The sequence below is a fragment of the Phyllobates terribilis genome, unplaced genomic scaffold, assembly GCF_046119375.1.
Source record: "Phyllobates terribilis strain yellow unplaced genomic scaffold, ASM4611937v1 Scaffold_17__1_contigs__length_24005725, whole genome shotgun sequence".
NCBI lineage: Eukaryota > Metazoa > Chordata > Amphibia > Anura > Dendrobatidae > Phyllobates > Phyllobates terribilis.
The window spans coordinates 21804242-21822214 of record NW_027362777.1 but is presented as its reverse complement, the minus strand read 5'-3'; the positions used below and the strand labels follow the sequence as shown (position 1 = coordinate 21822214).

At 43.5% G+C, this 17973-nt stretch overlaps 1 protein-coding gene across 1 annotated transcript in view; it reads left to right on the top strand.

Moving 5' to 3' along the window:
* The first annotated feature begins 517 nt into the window (after window positions 1-517).
* The window catches only part of LOC141176206 (uncharacterized), a 36895-nt gene continuing 19439 nt past the window's right edge, over window positions 518-17973 (top strand). Inside the window, exons 1-5 of the mRNA XM_073660192.1 lie at window positions 518-727; window positions 2318-2467; window positions 2597-2776; window positions 2860-2983; window positions 3067-3164. Coding sequence (XP_073516293.1) covers window positions 518-727; window positions 2318-2467; window positions 2597-2776; window positions 2860-2983; window positions 3067-3164 — 762 coding nt within the window. The remainder of the gene's footprint in view (window positions 728-2317; window positions 2468-2596; window positions 2777-2859; window positions 2984-3066; window positions 3165-17973) is intronic.

The following is a 17973-nucleotide window of genomic DNA, read 5'->3' as shown; positions in this document are numbered from 1 at the left end:
GCCCGCACTGATCTCTCCATGTGAGCCATGTGAGCCGTGCATGGCGTCAATACCATGCGCGGCTCACAAGGAGAGATCAGCTGACGGAAGTCACTGCTCCCTGTGCGGGGAGCAGTGACTTCACTCTCCTTCATAGCCGGCACACAGCATAGCAGCGCTGCGGCTCCTGCTGCTGCTGGGCTATCGCGTGTGCCCGCTTATTAAAGGGCATGAATATTCACCCCCTCCCCACGCCCATGGGCGTGGAGAAAGGTTGAATATTCATGCCCTTTAACAGCGGGCACAGGCGATTCCGGCAGGAGCCGCAGTGCGGCTACGCTGTGTACCGCTATTAAGAAGCTTGAACATTCAGTGCTCTCCACCGCTGCATATCAAGCGCAGTATTCCATATGGGGAATTAATTAGGGCGAAACAAAATTGTATGGATAATACTTCTTTTGATATGGAAGCCAGTGAAGTTTGTGACAGATTGGCAAAAAGAGGTTATCCTGATTGGAATCTTATAAAATCATACAAAATGGTATCGAGCCTAGAACGTAAGGATCTTCTCAAAAATAAGGAGCGAAAAAAAGATTTGGGATGTGAAACTTCCAGTGTAACATTCCCTACAACTTATAGTCCGCAGTATAACAAAGTGGTGTCCATTATAAAGAAATACATACCAATGTTACACCAGGATCCGGGACTTAATACAATTCTTACCAAGGATATTCGGTTTGTGGCTGTGGTACCATCCTGTCCCCCAGTCTTTTCCTGAGTGAAGAGCATAGACATTCTCAATCTACTACCTGGTTAAACCTTAGTGTTTTTTTCAAATGCGGAGCGAGCCGCTGTAAAGCGTGTTCACACACAGTGAAAAAGGATACGTTTACCTCACTGCATAATAATCGTATACACAAAACACATGACTTTATTAATTGCAGCACACCCTGGCTTATATACCTTGTTGAATATATTACATGTAAGATCCAATACATTGATTGTACTACCGGCCCTTTAATACTACGGATTAGAGGACACATATCTGATGCGGTTAATCCTTTGGCCACAAATATTTCAGCAGCGTCAACACACTTCCCAACGTTCCATAAATGAGAAGTTTCAGCACTGAAATTTCAAGGCATAGAAAGAGTGTATAGACCTATCCGGGGGGAGACCATAGACGCAAACTGCTAAATAGGGAACCATATTGGATTTTTATGTTAGAAACCCGAGTACCCTTTGGATTGAATCTCAGGCAGGATCTAATGCTACAATATTAATGACAGTTTTGTTCACACCTTGGAAATGGTATAGCGCTAGTTTTTATATTTATTCTATATTTGAATCACAAATATTTTTATTTTTTCTACAAGTCAATGATATTAATTTTAGAGGGTAATATGTGTCACTAACATTTTTATTTCATTTTTGTCTATGCTAATCATACTGACCTCAGAGACTAGTGAGCACATGATAACTATTATCTTTAATTACAACCTACCTTTATATGCTCACTAGTCCACAGTTCAGACAGACCATGATTAAGACTGCACGTCGAAACGCATAGGTCGAGACAGCTGTGATCCTTGTGTGCACTAAGACTTATTATGGTGGTAGCAGCATTTTTTAATGGCTCAATAAAAGCTCTGTTTTATTCAAGTTTATATCCTGATACGCTGGGTCATTCCTCCTATTTTCTGATTTTAATATCTGCTTTTTTTTATGGAGTTTTTCTTGTATTATAGGAAAGCCTAAGGCCAGAAATAAACCCCATAAAACACTGTGCATGGAGATTTTGGTATCAAATAACTCCTGTCTTTGTGTTCTTACAAACAAGCTTTTATTAATGCCTCAAACTTCTGGGTGTGAATCAGACCTGAGATCTAACGTGATAGAAGATGACAGTCCGGTAAAGACGGGAAACATATAGACTTCCGGTGGAGATGTAGTCAGTGACGGACTCTGGCCAAATATGTTTATAGAGCAGTAGTAGAAGATGAAGATTTCATCCTCATCATGAAGTAGTTATTTCTCATGTCACGTGTAATGAATATCTCCTGCAGTATTGCTAATGCCTATTCCAGTGTCGGAAAATGAGATGAGAATTAGCTTTATGGAAGGTGAGTCTATGAGAAAGGTATTCACTTGCAGATTCTGAGGAAGAAACTGCTTGTTGTCTGTGGCCTAAAATGTATAGGTTTTATTACTAGATGTAAAGAAGAAAACTAGATACTGTAAAACATAAATCTCCTCAAATGTTTCCCTTATGTCCAGTAATTGTATTATTACACAGGATTTTTATGATGTTACATAGGCTCATCATCTTCTCATTCAGGTCTCTACAATATCAGATCCTCTCAGTGAATTTCTTCTATATAAGAGAATTTTCCTGATTTACCCATCAAAGATGGATATGGACAGAGACAAGATGGCGGAGAGGATATTACACCTCACCCTAGAGATCCTCTTCCGGGTTACTGGAGAGGTGAGAGATTCTGATGACGTCACATTACATCATTCTTATATATGGGAATAACAGATGGACAGAACTGGAGAGGTGAGGACTCTGGAAATGTCTGTAGTGAGATTTATTAAGGTGTTTCTCCATTATCAGGATTACACAGTAGTGAAGAAGACCTCTAGTGAGCGGCGTCAGCACCCTGTGTCTGAGGGATGGGAAAGACCCCTGAGCCCAATCACGGGGCCTCCACCTCACCCTCTGATATATGAGGACATCAATGACCAGAAGATCCTAAATCTCTCCTACAAGATGATTGAGCTGCTGACTGGAGAGGTGACACTGCTGGGAATGCTGGGACATTATACAGTAACACTATGAAGGGATCAGGGGGATGACTGTATCATTGTATGTGTCAGGTTCCTATAAAATGTCAGGATGTCGCTGTCTATTTCTCCATGGAGGAGTGGGAGTATTTAGAAGGACACAAAGATCTGTACAAGGACGTCATGATGGAGGTTCCCCAGCCCCTCACATCACCAGGTAATAGACAGGACTGAATACACATGGCCTATAATTGTCTATATGTAAAGAATGAATTCAGTCCCTGTATTTGCTTCCTCTAGATCTATCCAGTAAGAGGACAACACCAGAAAGATGTCCACGTCCTCTTCTTCCACAGGACTGTAAACAAGAACATCCCAATATTCCTCAGGATCATCAGGTAGATGAGAGAAGGTGTCATGAGATCTCCCCTATGATGTGTAGACGGCTGTGAAGGTCTTGTGTTCAGTCTTGATTTATCCACCAGAATTATATGGTTTATACTTGTATAATGAGAATGGTGAAGATGGCTGGATTAGAGCTGATCGTTAGTGATGAGCGAGTGTATTCGTTACTATTCGCTATACGCACGGATAGTACGGTATTTGGGTTGCTAGTTATATTGCGAGTATTTGTGTACTCGCCTCGCTATATTCGGTTGTCCCGCCCTGCAGTATTGGCGCCTCCTTTGCAGCCACTAAACATGCTGGGCTTCTTAACCAATCACAGTAATGCCGCAGACATCTTGGTTGTGACATTACTGTGATTGGCTGGCCACCCAGAGTCATAGGGTCTATTTAAGCCCTGCTGCCGCCGCCCTTTTGTGCACATTGCGTCTGGAGCCTGCATTCTATAAGCATAGGGAGAGATTGCTGAGCTGCTAGGGAGAGTGTTTAGGCCTCTTGATAAAACAAAAGCCCTTTTAAGGGCTACCTGCAATGTATACTAGTTCTGTGTTTAAAGGAGCCGCTCACTAGCTCCATAATACCACCAAAAAATAGCTCTTTTCAGAGCTGAAGACACACAACAAAGTCAGAGTACAAGGAGGGAGAGATTGTGTGTTCTTCCAGTGTCAATTTTAAAACAGCTCTTGTCAGAGGCAAAGCAATATTTTTCCAGCACACACAGAAGGAGCATTTTGTGCTGCCCTTTTTTTAGCACTGATCTTTTTTCCCTGCTGTTTTCAGGGGTCAGTGCCTACCTTTTGTCCATATTAGTCCACTTAAAAAAGCGTTTTGTGCCCTACACAAAGCAGTAGTCCAAACATTTCCTACTGCCTGCTACAAAGCATGCACCAGGCCATTTTAACCACTATTTTGGGGTGTCAGCCTGCCTTCTGTCCATGTTAGTCCACTTAAAAAATCATTGAATCATTGAGTGCCCTACACAAAGCAGTAGTCCAAACATTTCCTAATGCCTGCTACAAAGCATGCACCAGGCCATTTTAACCACTATTTTGGCTGTGACAGCTAGCTTGGATTGTGCCATCAACATCTGAAAATCTGTCAACAAAACCCAAAATGCCAAAAAAGCCTGTTGTTAAGGGACGTGGACGTGGTGCGCGAGAAGGCACTCTGTCTGTGTCAGGTTAGAAGAAGTTTGATGCATCCACTATGTTCCTGGAAAAATTTCCCGGTCTGGATTTTAAACGTGTGTGGAAGCCAGAAGAGCGAGAGCAGATTCTGTCTTGGATAGCAGACAAGGCCTCTACGCATTTGTCAAGCAGCAACAAATCTTCCACGACCACACAGTCTACTGTGGATACACAGAAGACTGGCCCATCCAATCCTGAAGCTGGTTCTCCTTCCTCCAACCATTATCAGTCACAGGAGACATATGACCCCAAGCTTAGCCACTCCGAGGATCTGTTTGGTACGTATGCTTTGGTTGGCTTTGGACTATCACCGTGCAGCATTGAAGAGGGACAAGAGAAGGTGGCGTGCGTTGATGCTCAAATATTTGAGGATCTACGGCCAGAAGAAAGCCACTTGGCGGAACGTCATTTTTTGTCTCCAGAGGTGGAGGCTAATGATGAGACACAGTTGCTATCAAGTCAGCCTACAATGTCAACTGGGAAGAAGGATTATATGGAAGACGAGGTAGTCGATGATGAGTCCACTGATCCGACCTGGACCGTTGGCATGCATAGCCATGACAGCAACACAGAGGAAGATGGATATGTAGCACCAACTCAGGCACCAAGGGGTCGTGATTTGCCCAGAGTGAGAACTGGGTCAACTGTTCCCTAGAGCACCCTCACTGTGCGCCAAGTCAGGGCAAGGGGGCGTTCAGCTGCTGTATGGAATTTTTTTTCAGAAAGTCCTTCAGAGAAAAACATTGTAGTCTGTAGCATCTGGCATACCAAGTTGAGCAGAAGCCAGGGCAAAGGCAACCTACATGCTCACCATCCAAGGCTCAAGTTCGATGCTTGAAAACCTTCTATTCAGGAGACATAAATACAAAACAAAAATCTAGGGTGGGAAGACATCAGCCCACCACCAGGATATAGCAGTACTACCGGACTAAGGTACCCTGAAGGAAAAGCCCCTCCAGAGATGGGCCGCCTTCCGGGCACCCAGTCTTTCATACTCCAGAAAACGTACCTTCACCAGGTCACCTACGATGTTCCTCCAAACTTCATCTACACTGAGGATTTTACTCTGCATCGAAACTAAAACTTGTGCGTTCCACGTGAAATACCTCACCACTACACTTACTATGAATGAAATGGTTCGGTCCCTTCTCCCAAGGTCTCCGAACGCTCCATAGGCCCACTTGGCATAGGACAGAGTAGCCAGCCGCGGCCAACCAATGGAAACTCCCACCCTGTTGTACACCTCTGTATTAAAGGGGCAATGAAGTATGAAGTGATTCATGCTTTCCAGTATGTTAGCACAAGCCTCATGGGGGCAGCGCTAAGTCAAGTCCCAGTACTTCTTGGGGATCCTGCTAGAATTTAACAAACTCATCCCAACCTCCAGATCCCGACTTGGGCAGTCCTTGAGTACCAATGGACTATGAAAATGAGAAAGCAAGACCCTCCTACCAAGGAGTTTCCTCGGGAGGGCCCTCACTTCCTACATTCCCAGACCCCACCGGTGGATCAATTTCAGAGCCGGGGTAACATAAGCAGGGAGATGCCCATGCAGTGTGCGAAGATCCATCAATCTTCCCCCTGTCTCCCATTCCTGGAAGAAAGGCTGAAACCATCCTTTGCAGGATAATACCCACGGAGGAGCCCTCTTCTTCCAGAGGTTTGCCACGTTAACTTTCAAGAAGGTGTTCACTAGGAACACCACGGAGCTCACCATATCCAACCACCCTAGTCTCCTTGTGCGGTAAGTGACCTCCCGCTTGACTAGGTTCAGTCTATTCCCCCATAACATCTGGAAGAACAGACTGTAGACCCGTGTCCAAAGAGGCTCTGGCAAGACACAGATGCTGCCTAGGTAGATTAGCAAGGGGAGCAGGAAAGCTTTGCACAGGCCAACCCTTTCCCTTAGGGTCAGACCAACCCTTCCATTGGTCCACTCTTTGGGCGACATCTTTTGATTCTGCCTTCCCAGTTTTTCATGGGGTAATCACCCTGGCTGAATTCGGTGCCCAGAACTTTGGCGTGTTCTTGGTGTTTGGGGAGGGTGTCCGGAAGATCAAACCCCGGATATCCGCCTCCCAGTCAGAGACTTTCACACTTATCCTGGTTGACCTTGGACCCGGATGCCTCCGAGTAGCGCTCCACTTCTGACATCACCACTATTGCCTCCTCTTGCGAAGAAACAAAGACGGTGACATCGTCCGCGTAGGCCACCCCTCAGGATAGACTCCGGCACCGCCCTGCCCATCCGCACCCCTGCCAACGATCCACAATCGATCCTTCTGAGAATGGGATCAACTGCAAAGGCGTAAAGCAAAGGGCTAAGAGGACAGCCCTGACGGACACCAGATCCTACCCTGAAAGTTTGTCCAATCCACACATTTACCAGAGGGAAAGTCTCAGCCCCTGCATACAAGGTCTTAAGCCAGTCCACAAACCCTCCAGGCAGACCATACCTCAAGAGTGAACCAGAGGTACTCATGGTTAACCCTATCAAAGGCTTTTGCCTCATCCAGGGTCAGCAAGAACCCCTACCAAAGGCCTGCCCTGCCTTGCTCCATGGCCTCTTGGACAACAAGAACAGCAGTAAAAGTTCTACGGCCAGGAACGCAACAGTGCTGAGCCTTCGAAAGGAGCCAAGTTGCAAACTTCACCAGCCTGTTGAAAAGTATCTTAGCCAAAATCTTCCTGTTCACATTGAGAAGTGCTATGGGATGCCAATTATCAATGCGTGACGGATCCTTAGCCTTCGACAAAATGATCAAAGCTGACCTCCTTAATGATCTCGGCAGAGTGCCCGAGGAGAGACACTCATTAAACACCTGAGTCAAGAGAGGGACTAAATAGTCCCTAAAGGTCCTAAAGTACTCGGATGTTAAGCCATCTTGACCTGGTGACTTTTTGGGTCTAAGCCCATCGATCGCCAGTCTCGTTTCCGCTTCAACTTTGAGTACTGCACACACCTCGTGAACAGTGATCAGGCTATTATCAGCATAACCATCCCGCATCTGTGTCTCTTGAAACAATCACTGCATAATCTCAAAGAGGAAGCTTTGAGTGCCCAGCATGTTGGTATGGAGCCAGATTTCCCAATGGGTGTTACTACCCAGCCCACTCAATATTCTGAGGCAACAATGGGTGATGAGGAGGAAGATGAGGAGGGAGAGGACTTGTTTTTCTGTGCTACCGAGGGGACTTGTAATGCTACAGAGTGGACACCCAACACAAGGTTCATGTCTGTCCAGGCTGGATGGGCTGGAGAGGAGAACGAGGAGGTGGAGGAGAAGGCGAGTCAGCATGAGGAGAGGATGGGTACTTTTGGGGACACAGAGCATTTACCTTTTTGCAGCTTGGCCCACATGGCACAGTTCATGTGTAAGTGTCTGTGGCAAGACCCTCACGTGATTCACATTTTATCCAACAACCTATACTGCTTGGCCGCCTTTCTCGATCCACGGTACAAGGAGAAATTTCCTTCTCTCCTTTTGGAGTCACCAAAGAGTTTTACAATGGAATCGTTCAAGAGGGCCGTTGTAGATCAGTTGCTGAAAACGTCACCCTCATACAATGCTGGTGACAGAGGTACCAGCTCTTTTCTACACCAAGGGATAATGGGGAGAGACACGAACATCAGCTCCAATGGAGGTGGAGGAAAATGTGCACAAATTGGGCTATTTTCAGTAAATCAGCACAACAGCAAGGGCTATTTGTGCCTGTAACAATGCCAAGGAGGGATAAGTTGCAGAAGATGCTCAAGGGTTACTTAAGTGACCATACGTGTGTCCTTTCTGACGCTTCAGTTCCCTTTAATTATTGGGTGTCTAAACTGAACACTTGGCTCGACCTCTCCTTATATGCCTTGGAGGTGTTGGCCTGCCCGGCTGCTAGTGTGGTGTCTGAGCCTGTTTTCAGTTCCGCTGGGGCAATCATCACTGATAGGCGCACACGCCTCTCCACGGAAAATGCAGAGTGGATTTACTCTTGCCTAGGATGACCTCTCCGAGCGGTCCTAGACGCTGGAGTTTCCCGCCTTCACCGGACAGGAACGAATCAGATGCTCCTTACTACCACAGTAAAAACAACTCCCCTCGGCTCGGCGTGCTTCTTGGCGAGACTTGACCATCTTGGTCTGGTCGATCTGCATGGGTTCGGGCGAGCGTGCCCGGGGAGTTGCTGGTTGGGAGGCAGGTTTCTGGAAAACAGAAGCAAGATGGGGAAATCTTCTCTCCCGGGTAGTCTCCTTAGCTCGTTCCAGGAAACGGATGTCAATCCAGGTAGCTTGTGACACCAGGTCATGCAGGGTGGTAGGAATGTCCCGGCCAGCTAGCTCGTCCTTCCTCCGTCCGGAAAGACCCTCCCAGAAGGTGGACACCAGGGCCTAGTTGTTCCAGGCAAGCTCAGATGTGAGGGTACGGAACTGTATGGCACACTGGCCCACGGTGAGACTCCCTTGGCGGAGACAGAGCAATGAGGAGGCAGTAGAAGTCCTTCGTCCAGGCTCATCGAAGACCTTCCGGAAGGTAGTGAGGAAAGCCGGAAGATCTGACACCAGGGGATCCCCTCTCTCCCATAAAGGGTTTAGCCATGCCAATGCTTCCCCGGTGAGGTGAGACATGATGAACGCCACCTTGGCCCAGTCGGAGGGAAACTGATGTGCCAGGAGTTTAAAGTGCAGCGTGCACTGGTTCAGAAAACCCCGACATAAGACGGGGTCACCCCCAAAACGAGCCGCAGAGAGCCGGGGTCCAGAGCTGGATGCCATGGCACCAGTAGGCTGAGGCGCCGCCAGAGCGGGTGCCGCTCGGCTCGAGGCGGACACAGGTGGGACGGACAGCATGTCCAGGCGGGAGTTGACAGACCGCAGGTAGGTCAGGATGGTTTCCTGTTGGGATCTCTGATGAGAAACCTCCTGGTACAGGTCAGCAAGCGAAGGAGCCTGGGGGCCACCGGGTTCCATGGCCCGTGCAAACCCGGGAGTGAGCGTGCGCGGGCGCCCTAAGCACAGAGCCAGGGAAGCTGCGTGCACCAGCAGCAGCTGCAGAGAGGCCGGAAGACGGAGCAGGACCGCGGCGGTAAGGGGGACGGCGTCTCTGCCTGGCAGGGGGCAGAGACTCCGATGCTACAATATATGGGGGCACTACACTGTATGGGGGCACAATGTGTGGGCATTAAACTGGCAGATTTGCAATTCTCCAGAAAAAGCCTGAAGTGGATGTTACAAAATAGTCACTGTAGCTGTAGATGAATTCATTGAGAGGTGCAATTTCTACAATGGGGTTACTTTTGGGGTTTTTCTGCTGTTCTGACACATTCAGGGCTCCGCAAATGTCGCCCGCAAACTATTCTAGCAAAATCTGTGCTCCAAAAGCCAAATAGCTCTCCTTTCTTCTCAGCCCTGACGTGTGGCCTAAAAACAATTTCTGATGACATATGGGGCTCACCGTGTTCGGAAGAAATTGTGCGATAAATTATGGGGTCCATTTTCACCTATTAACCCTTGTGTACATGAAAATTTGCAGCAAATACAATAATTATATTTTTACCACTAAAATGTCATATTTCCATGTTTCAGTGTTATAAAATTCTGTGAGGCACCTATGAGTTCAAAACACTCACTATACCCCTAGATTAATTCCTTAGGCAGTAAATTTTCAAATATGTAGTCACCTCAGGGGGTTTCTGCTGCTTTCGCATGTCAGGGGCTCTCCAAATGCGACGTGGCATTCACAATTTATTCCAGATAAATAGCACTTTTTCCTTTCCTAGCCCTGCCATGTGCCCAAACAGAAGTTTTTGACCACATATACGGTATCATCACGTTCAGAATAAATTATGTAACAAATTATGGGATCCATTTTCAACTATTATCCATCGTGAAAATTACAGATTTGGGGCTAAAACAATATTTTCGTGAAAAAAATTAAAATTTTCCATATGACGACCTAATGTTATCAAATTATGTGTAGTACCTGTGTGTTCAAAATGCTCACTGTACCCATGGATAAAATCCTTGAGGGGTGTAGTTTCCAAAATGGGGTCACTTGTTGGGCTTTTCCACTGTTTAGGCACATCAGGGGCTCTCCAAACGTAAAATGACACCCGCAGACTATTCCATCAAAGTCTGCATTCCAAAACGTCACTCCTTCCTTTCTGAGCCCTGCCATGCGCCCAAACAATTAGTTTTCCTCTATATATGGGGTATCAGCGTACTTGAGAGATTGAACAACAAATTTTGGGCTTCAATTTCTTCTGTTACCTTTGTGAAAACAAAGAAATTTGGGGCTAAAATTACATTTTTGTTGAAAAAGTTGAATTTTTTATCTTCACTGCACTACGCTCTAAACTTCTGTGAAGCACCTGGGGGTTCAATGTGATCAACACATATCTAGATGCATTCCATGAGGGGTGTAGTTTCCAAAATGGGGGGACTTATGGGGGGTTTCAACTATTTTTAGACACATCACAGGCTCTCCAAACGCAACATGGTGTCCGGTCTTATTTCCAGCCATTTTTGCTTTCAAAAAGTCAAACAATGCTCCTTCCCATCCGAACCCTGCCGTGTGCTTAAACAGTGGTTTTCCCCCACATATAACATATCTGCATGCTCAGCAGAAATTGCACAACACATTTTGTGGTCCATTTTCTATTATTAGCCTTGTGAAAATAAAAAAAATTTGGGTCTGAAGTAAAATTTATGTGAAAAAAGTTAAATGTTTACTTTTTCCTTCCATGTTGCTTCAGTTCCTGTGAAGCATGTGACATAACTCTGATTTAAGGGCATAAGAATTCAAAGTTTGAAAATTGCTTAATTTTTGCCAAATTTCCATTTTTTTACAAATAAATGTAAGTCATATCAAATAAATTTTACCACTATCGTGAAGTACAATATGTCACTAAAAACAATCTTTGAATTAGTAAGATCCATTGAAGTGTTCCAGGGATATTGCCTCATAAAGTGACACTGGTCAGAATTGTAAACTTTGGCTTGGTCAATAAGGTCAAAATTGTCTCTAAGGGGTTAAACAACTCTCTTTAGTGCGATCATACAACATACAAGCCTCTGATTGCTCAGGTAATGCACTGTACTACTGTAGTGCTGTGTATCATCACTGCCTGACATGTAATACTAACAGCCCCATACACGAGATAAGTGTTGGCTGAACGGTCATTTGGCCGACGGCTATCTCTCCCAACTCCCCCATACACACAAATATTCCAGCTTTTTTGTGATCTGTATGAGGGTCGCCTCAAGACTCCTCTAGTGGAGGATTTTCTACAGGAAGAACAAACAGATTAACATGTGAAATTCAGGATGCCAGATCCTTCTCTGCCCTGACATCATCTGCCAGGAGGCCCCCAAATACATTATATAGTCAACCAAACCCCCCGAAATCAGTGCTTTCATTCAACTTCAGTCTAATGTGCTTATATTTGACCACATAGCGGTACATTAAATGGGTACTGCCAAATTACATAGACATTCAAAAAGACATTATTTATTAATAGAACTTTACAAAGACAAAAATATATTAAAATTCAAGAGGAGGGGATACAAGACAGTGTGACACCTCACCCAGTATAAATTAGAAATGGTACCCCTGAGTATGTCACAATTGCAAAAATTTATGTGATATAAAAATAATAAATAATTTATATCGTAGCCACCAAGTGGATAGTATATAACATGTGGTTCTATTACAACATATTCCTAGTGCAATGAAATATATAAAAATTAATCAGACCCACAATGGTACCAGTTCAATAGATCATGCACTACTAAAGTAGTTTAAGGAACAAAAAAAACAGAATTAAATCTATAAGGAATATGTATATATTAATAAGTAAATGCTTATAATACAGCATATAAATAAATGCATAAAGTGCCTTGCGTGCAATAGACATACCAGCTAAAAAGCTGAAGGGGTTAAAAGAACTACCATATAGAAATATAAGAGCATAGATACTTGTATAGGATTAGTACCTAGGATAGTAGCAGCCACTGGGTAGGCGGAAGCCCCGACGCACGTTTTGCACCTGCTTCTTCCTGGGGGCGTGTGTTTTAGTCTAATGTGTTTGGAGGCGTGTTAATGTGTTAATAGACTTTCGTATATTGCAGGCCCAGACACCATTATTAGGCATTTAAGTATCGTAGTAACTAGGCAGCCCTATACTATTGAGTACTTAGGGAGGAGGGGCACTGAGCCGAACTCTGTCAAACCTTCTTAGATGCCATGTTTGCATTTTACAGCAGCAAGTGGTTAGACTGCCAAGGTTGGTGTAGCAGCCGCACCTGTGCCATCCCTGCGGTGTACATCTGTTCTGGTGCTCAAAAGACTTAATTTCTTTTAAAACAAATGTTTAACATGTGTCTCGTGCTTTTTTGCATGTTTTTTTCTTATTACAAGAATTGGAAATGTATGTGAAAAAGGAGATAATACCAAGGGGATTAAGGCTAAAAAAAATGGCCACAGCCCTGTATGATGAGACATTTCACACAGAGTGGAACTGCATCCTTAGTGATTGTTCATTGAAGTTGATGGGTTAATCCTGAAATATGAGGAGCTGGAACTTACTTTTTATTTCTGTTTTTGTATCCAATCCTCATTGGAAACATTTGTGCACAACAAGGATTTCACTAGCCATAATGAGAAACTGAAAGCTAACTTAGGGAAGATGGAAGATTTTATTCTGAACATCCACAAAATACATCTACTAGCATGCCAAAAAACAGAGGAAGGGGGGCCACAAACACAAGCGGAAACAGATATACCACCCGGAACAGAAACCGCCGCTATTAGAGCTATCGATTTTGGAATTTGACCAGTTTTGTGTTATCAGAGGAACAATTATCACTTTTAGCGAAAAGCCTAAGTTTTGCCCCTACCAACGAGTTTGCTGTATTTAGAGCAATTTTGGATGTTAATATACTGGCGCGGACCCTTACTGTGAAATGTCATTTTGATAGCTCTGATAATGATGTTGAAAATATTACTGATGTTGTAACAGTTAGTTCTGATATTACTCCTAACAAATCTTTTCCAGAACAAAAGGTTTTATTACAATTGAAATCATTGGAGAGGGAATCTATGAAATCTGATACCTCTCTGAATGGTCTGTTTCATAGGGGAAATCCATCCTTTAAGCCACTTCAATCACGTTCCATCTTTTTAGACCAGTTTCAGGATCTTATTGAAAAGGATTTGGTTTCTCTAAACAAATGAAATCACTCATAAAGGAAATAAAAATAACAAAGTAACTAGAAAAGAAAAAATTGCCCTGAGGGAACTCAAAACTAATATGAATTTGACAGTGCGACAAGCAGACAAGTGGGGCACAATAGTGGAATTACATTCTATTTAGCTCAAGCTCAATTTGATGGATTTAAGAAACAAGAAACACGGATGTGTATTTGGAACTAACCTGAGACCCCACCAATTATTTCAATATGGAATTATATATATTGCTACAAAAAGGTTTGAGTACAGGAGCCTTGGATAAAAAAAACTGGCAGAACAGCTCTATGTGGAACATCCTTTCATACCTACAGTACAGACCAAAAGTTTGGACACACCTCATTTAAAGATTTTTCTGTATTTTCATGACTATGAAAATTGTACATTCACACTGAAGGCATCAAAACTATGAATTAACACATGTGGAATTATATACTTCACAAAAAAGTGTGAAACAACTGAAAATACGTCTTATATTCTAGGTTCTTCAAAGTAGCCGCCTTTTGCTTTGATTGCTTTGCACACTCTTGGCATTCTCTTGATGAGCTTCAAGAGGTAGTCACCGGAAATGGTTTTCACTTCACAGGTGTGCCCTGTCAGGTTTAATAAGTGGGATTTCTTGCCTTATAAATGGGGTTGGGACCATCAGTTGTGTTGTGCAGAAGTCTGGTGGATACACAGCTGATAGTCCTACTGAATAGACTGTTAGAATTTGTATTATGACAAGAAAAAAGCAGCTAAGTAAAGAAAAACGAGTGTCCATCATTACTTTAAGAAATGAAGGTCAGTCAGTCCGAAAAATTGGGCAAACTTTGAATGTGTCCCCAAGTGCAGTTGCAAAAACCATCAAGCGCTACAAAGAAACTGGCTCACATGAGGACCACCCCAGGAAAGGAAGACCAAGAGTCACCTCTACTTCTGAGGATAAGTTTATCCGAGTCACCAGCCTCAGAAATCGCAGGTTAACAGCAGCTCAGATTAGAGACCAGGTCAATGCCACACAGAGTTCTAGCAGCAGACACATCTCTACAACAACTGTTAAGAGGAGACTTTGTGCAGCAGGCCTTCATGGTAAAATAGCTGCTAGGAAACCACTGCTAAGGACAGGCAACAAGCAGAAGAGACTTGTTTGGGCTAAAGAACACATGGAATGCACATTAGACTAGTGGAAATCTGTGCTTTGGTCTGATGAGTCCAAATTTGAGATCTTTGGTTCCAACCACCGTGTCTTTGTGCGACGCAGAAAAGGTGAACGGATGGACTCTACATGCTTGGTTCCCACCGTGAAGCATGGAGGAGGAGGTGTGATGGTGTGGAGGGGCTTTGCTGGTGACACTGTTGGGGATTTATTCAAAATTGAAGGCATACTGAACCAGCATGGCTACCATAGCATCTTGCAGCGGCATGCTATTCCGTCCGGTTTGCGTTTAGTTGGACCATCATTTATTTTTCAACAGCACAATGACCCCCAACACACTCCAGGCTGTGTAAGGGCTATTTGACCAAGAAGGAGAGTGATGGGGTGCTACGCCAGATGACCTGGCCTCCACAGTCACCAGACCTGAACCCAATCGAGATGGTTTGGGGTGAGCTGGACCGCAGAGTGAAGGCAAAAGGGCCAACAAGTGCTAAGCATCTCTGGGAACTCCTTCAAGATTGTTGGAAGACCATTTCCGGTGACTACCTCTTGAAGCTCATCAAGAGAATGCCAAGAGTGTGCAAAGCAGTCATCAAAGCAAAAGGTGGCTACTTTGAAGAACCTAGAATATAAGACATATTTTCAGTTGTTTCACACTTTTTTGTTAAGTATATAATTCCACATGTGTTAATTAATAGTTTTGATGCCTTCAGTGTGAATGTACAATTTTCATAGTCATGAAAATACAGAAAAATCTTTAAATGAGAAGGTGTGTCCAAACTTTTGGTCTGTACTGTATATATCATTAATTTCCTAAGATCCACAAAAACATATTTCCACCACCACTCAGACCAATAGTAGCGGGCTTAGGTTCCATGGGAGAGAGACTGGGTGTGTGGATAGATTTCTATCTTCAACCACTAGTACATGAAATTCCCAGCTACATTAGGGATTCTAAATTTGTGGCTACTGTATTTGAAGATTTTTCTATAGCAAGAAAATTATCACTGGCTATCATGCGATGTTATACACACGTGGTCAAAATTGTTGGTACCCCTCGTTTAATGAAAGAAAAACCCACAATGGTCACAGAAATAACTTGAATTTGACAAAAGTAATAATAAATTAAAAATCTATGAAAATGAAGCCTGGAGGCCTGGACAGAAATGATGGTACCCCTGAAAATAATGTGACAAAAGAGACGTGTTAAATTAAGTTGTGTCCACTAATTAGCATCACAGGTGTCTACAATCTTGTAATCAGTCAGTGGGCCTGTATATAGGGCTACAGATACTCACTGTGCTGCTTGGTGACATGCTGTGCACCACACTCAACATGGACTAGAGAAAGCAAAGGACAGATTTGACAAGCAAAGGAAAATTGATGACAAATCAAAGAGACGGATAATACAAATGGTAACAAAATAGCCCAGGATAACTTTTAAAAAGAGATTAAAGGTGAACTTCAAGCTCAAGGAACATCAGTGTCAGATCGGACCATCCGTCGTTGTTTGATCCAAAGTGGACTTCATGGGAGACAATCAAGGAGGACACCATTGTTGAAAAAGAAAATCACAAAAAAGTCAGACTGGAATTTGCCAAACTACATGTTGACAAGCCACAAAGCCTCTGGGAGAATGTCCTATGGACAGATGAGACAAAAATGGAAGTTTTTGGCAAGGCACATCAGCTCTATGTTCATAGACGGAAAAATGAAGCATATCAAGAAAAGAACACTGTCCCTACTGTGAAACATGAAGGAGGCTCTGTTATGTTCTGGGGCTGCTTTGCTGCATCTGGCACATGGTGTCTTGAATATGTGTAGGGTACAATGAAATCTCAAGACTATCAAGGGATTTTAGAGAGAAATGTGCTGCCCAGTGTCAGAAAGCTTGGTCTCAGTCGCAGGTTATGGGTCTTGCAACAGGATAATGACCCAAAATACACAGCTAAAAGCACCCAAGAATGGCTAAGAGGAAAACATTGGACTGTTCTGAAGTGGCCTTCTATGAGCCCTGACCTAAATCCTATTGAGCATCTTTGGAAAGAGCTGAAACATGCCGTCTGGAAAAGGCAATCTTCATACACGGGACAACTGAAGCAGTTTGCTCATGAGGAGTGGGCCAAAATACCTGTCGAAAGGTGCAGGAGTCTCATTGACAGTTACAGAAATCGTTTGATTGCAGTGATTGCCTCAAAAGGTTCAACAAAATATTAAGTTAAGAAGAAGAACCATCATTTCTGTCCAGGCCGATTTCATAAGTTTAATTTTTTTTTAAATTCTGTGGTAGCAGGGTTGAAAAGCAATGCCTGACTTTCATTTGTTAATTTTCAGAGATTTTTAATTTATTACTTTTGTCAGATTCAAGGTATTTCTGTGACCATTGTGGGTTTTTCTTTCATTAACCCCTTCATGACTGGTCAATATGGCCATGCGAGGGCTTATTTTTTGGGGGACGAGTTGTACTTTTAAACTTCATTACTAGTTTGACCCTATCGTGTACTGGAAAACAGGGAAAAAAATTCCAAGTGCGGTGAAATTGTAAAAAAAATGCAATTCCACAATTATGTTTTGTTTGTTTTTCCACGTTCACTAAATGCTAAAACTGGTCATTATGAGTTTGTAGACACTAAACATTTATAGGTTCTTTTTATTTAAGTGGTGAAAAAAAATTCCCAAAAAAATGGCGTAATTTCTGAGACCCGTAGCATCTCCATTTTTCGGGATCTGGGTCCGGGCGAGGTCTTATTTTTTGCCTGACGTTTTTATTGATACCATTTTGGAGTCGATCTGATGTTTTGATCGCCCATAATTGCATTTTATTGCAATGTTGCAGCGACCAAAAAAAACATAATTCTGGTGTTTGGAATTTTTTTCTTGTTACGCCGTTTACCGATCGGATTAATTATTTGATTATGAACGCGGCGATACCAAATGTGTGTGTGGGGTTTATTTTTTATTATTCTATTTTGAATGGGGCAAAAGGGGGGGTGATTTAAACTTTTATACTTTTAATTTTTTTTATATTTTTAAAAACTTTTTTTTTACACTTTTTGCTTGCTTCTATAGTCTCCATAGGAGACTAGAAGCAGCAACTGTCTGATTACCTCTGCTACATAGAAGCGATGAGCAGATCCCCTCTATGTAGCAGAAATGCTCCTTTGCTATTAGCGCTGACCACTAGGTGGCGCTCATAGCAATATTTTCATGACAACCACTGGGGTCTGCTGCAGACCCCGGGTTG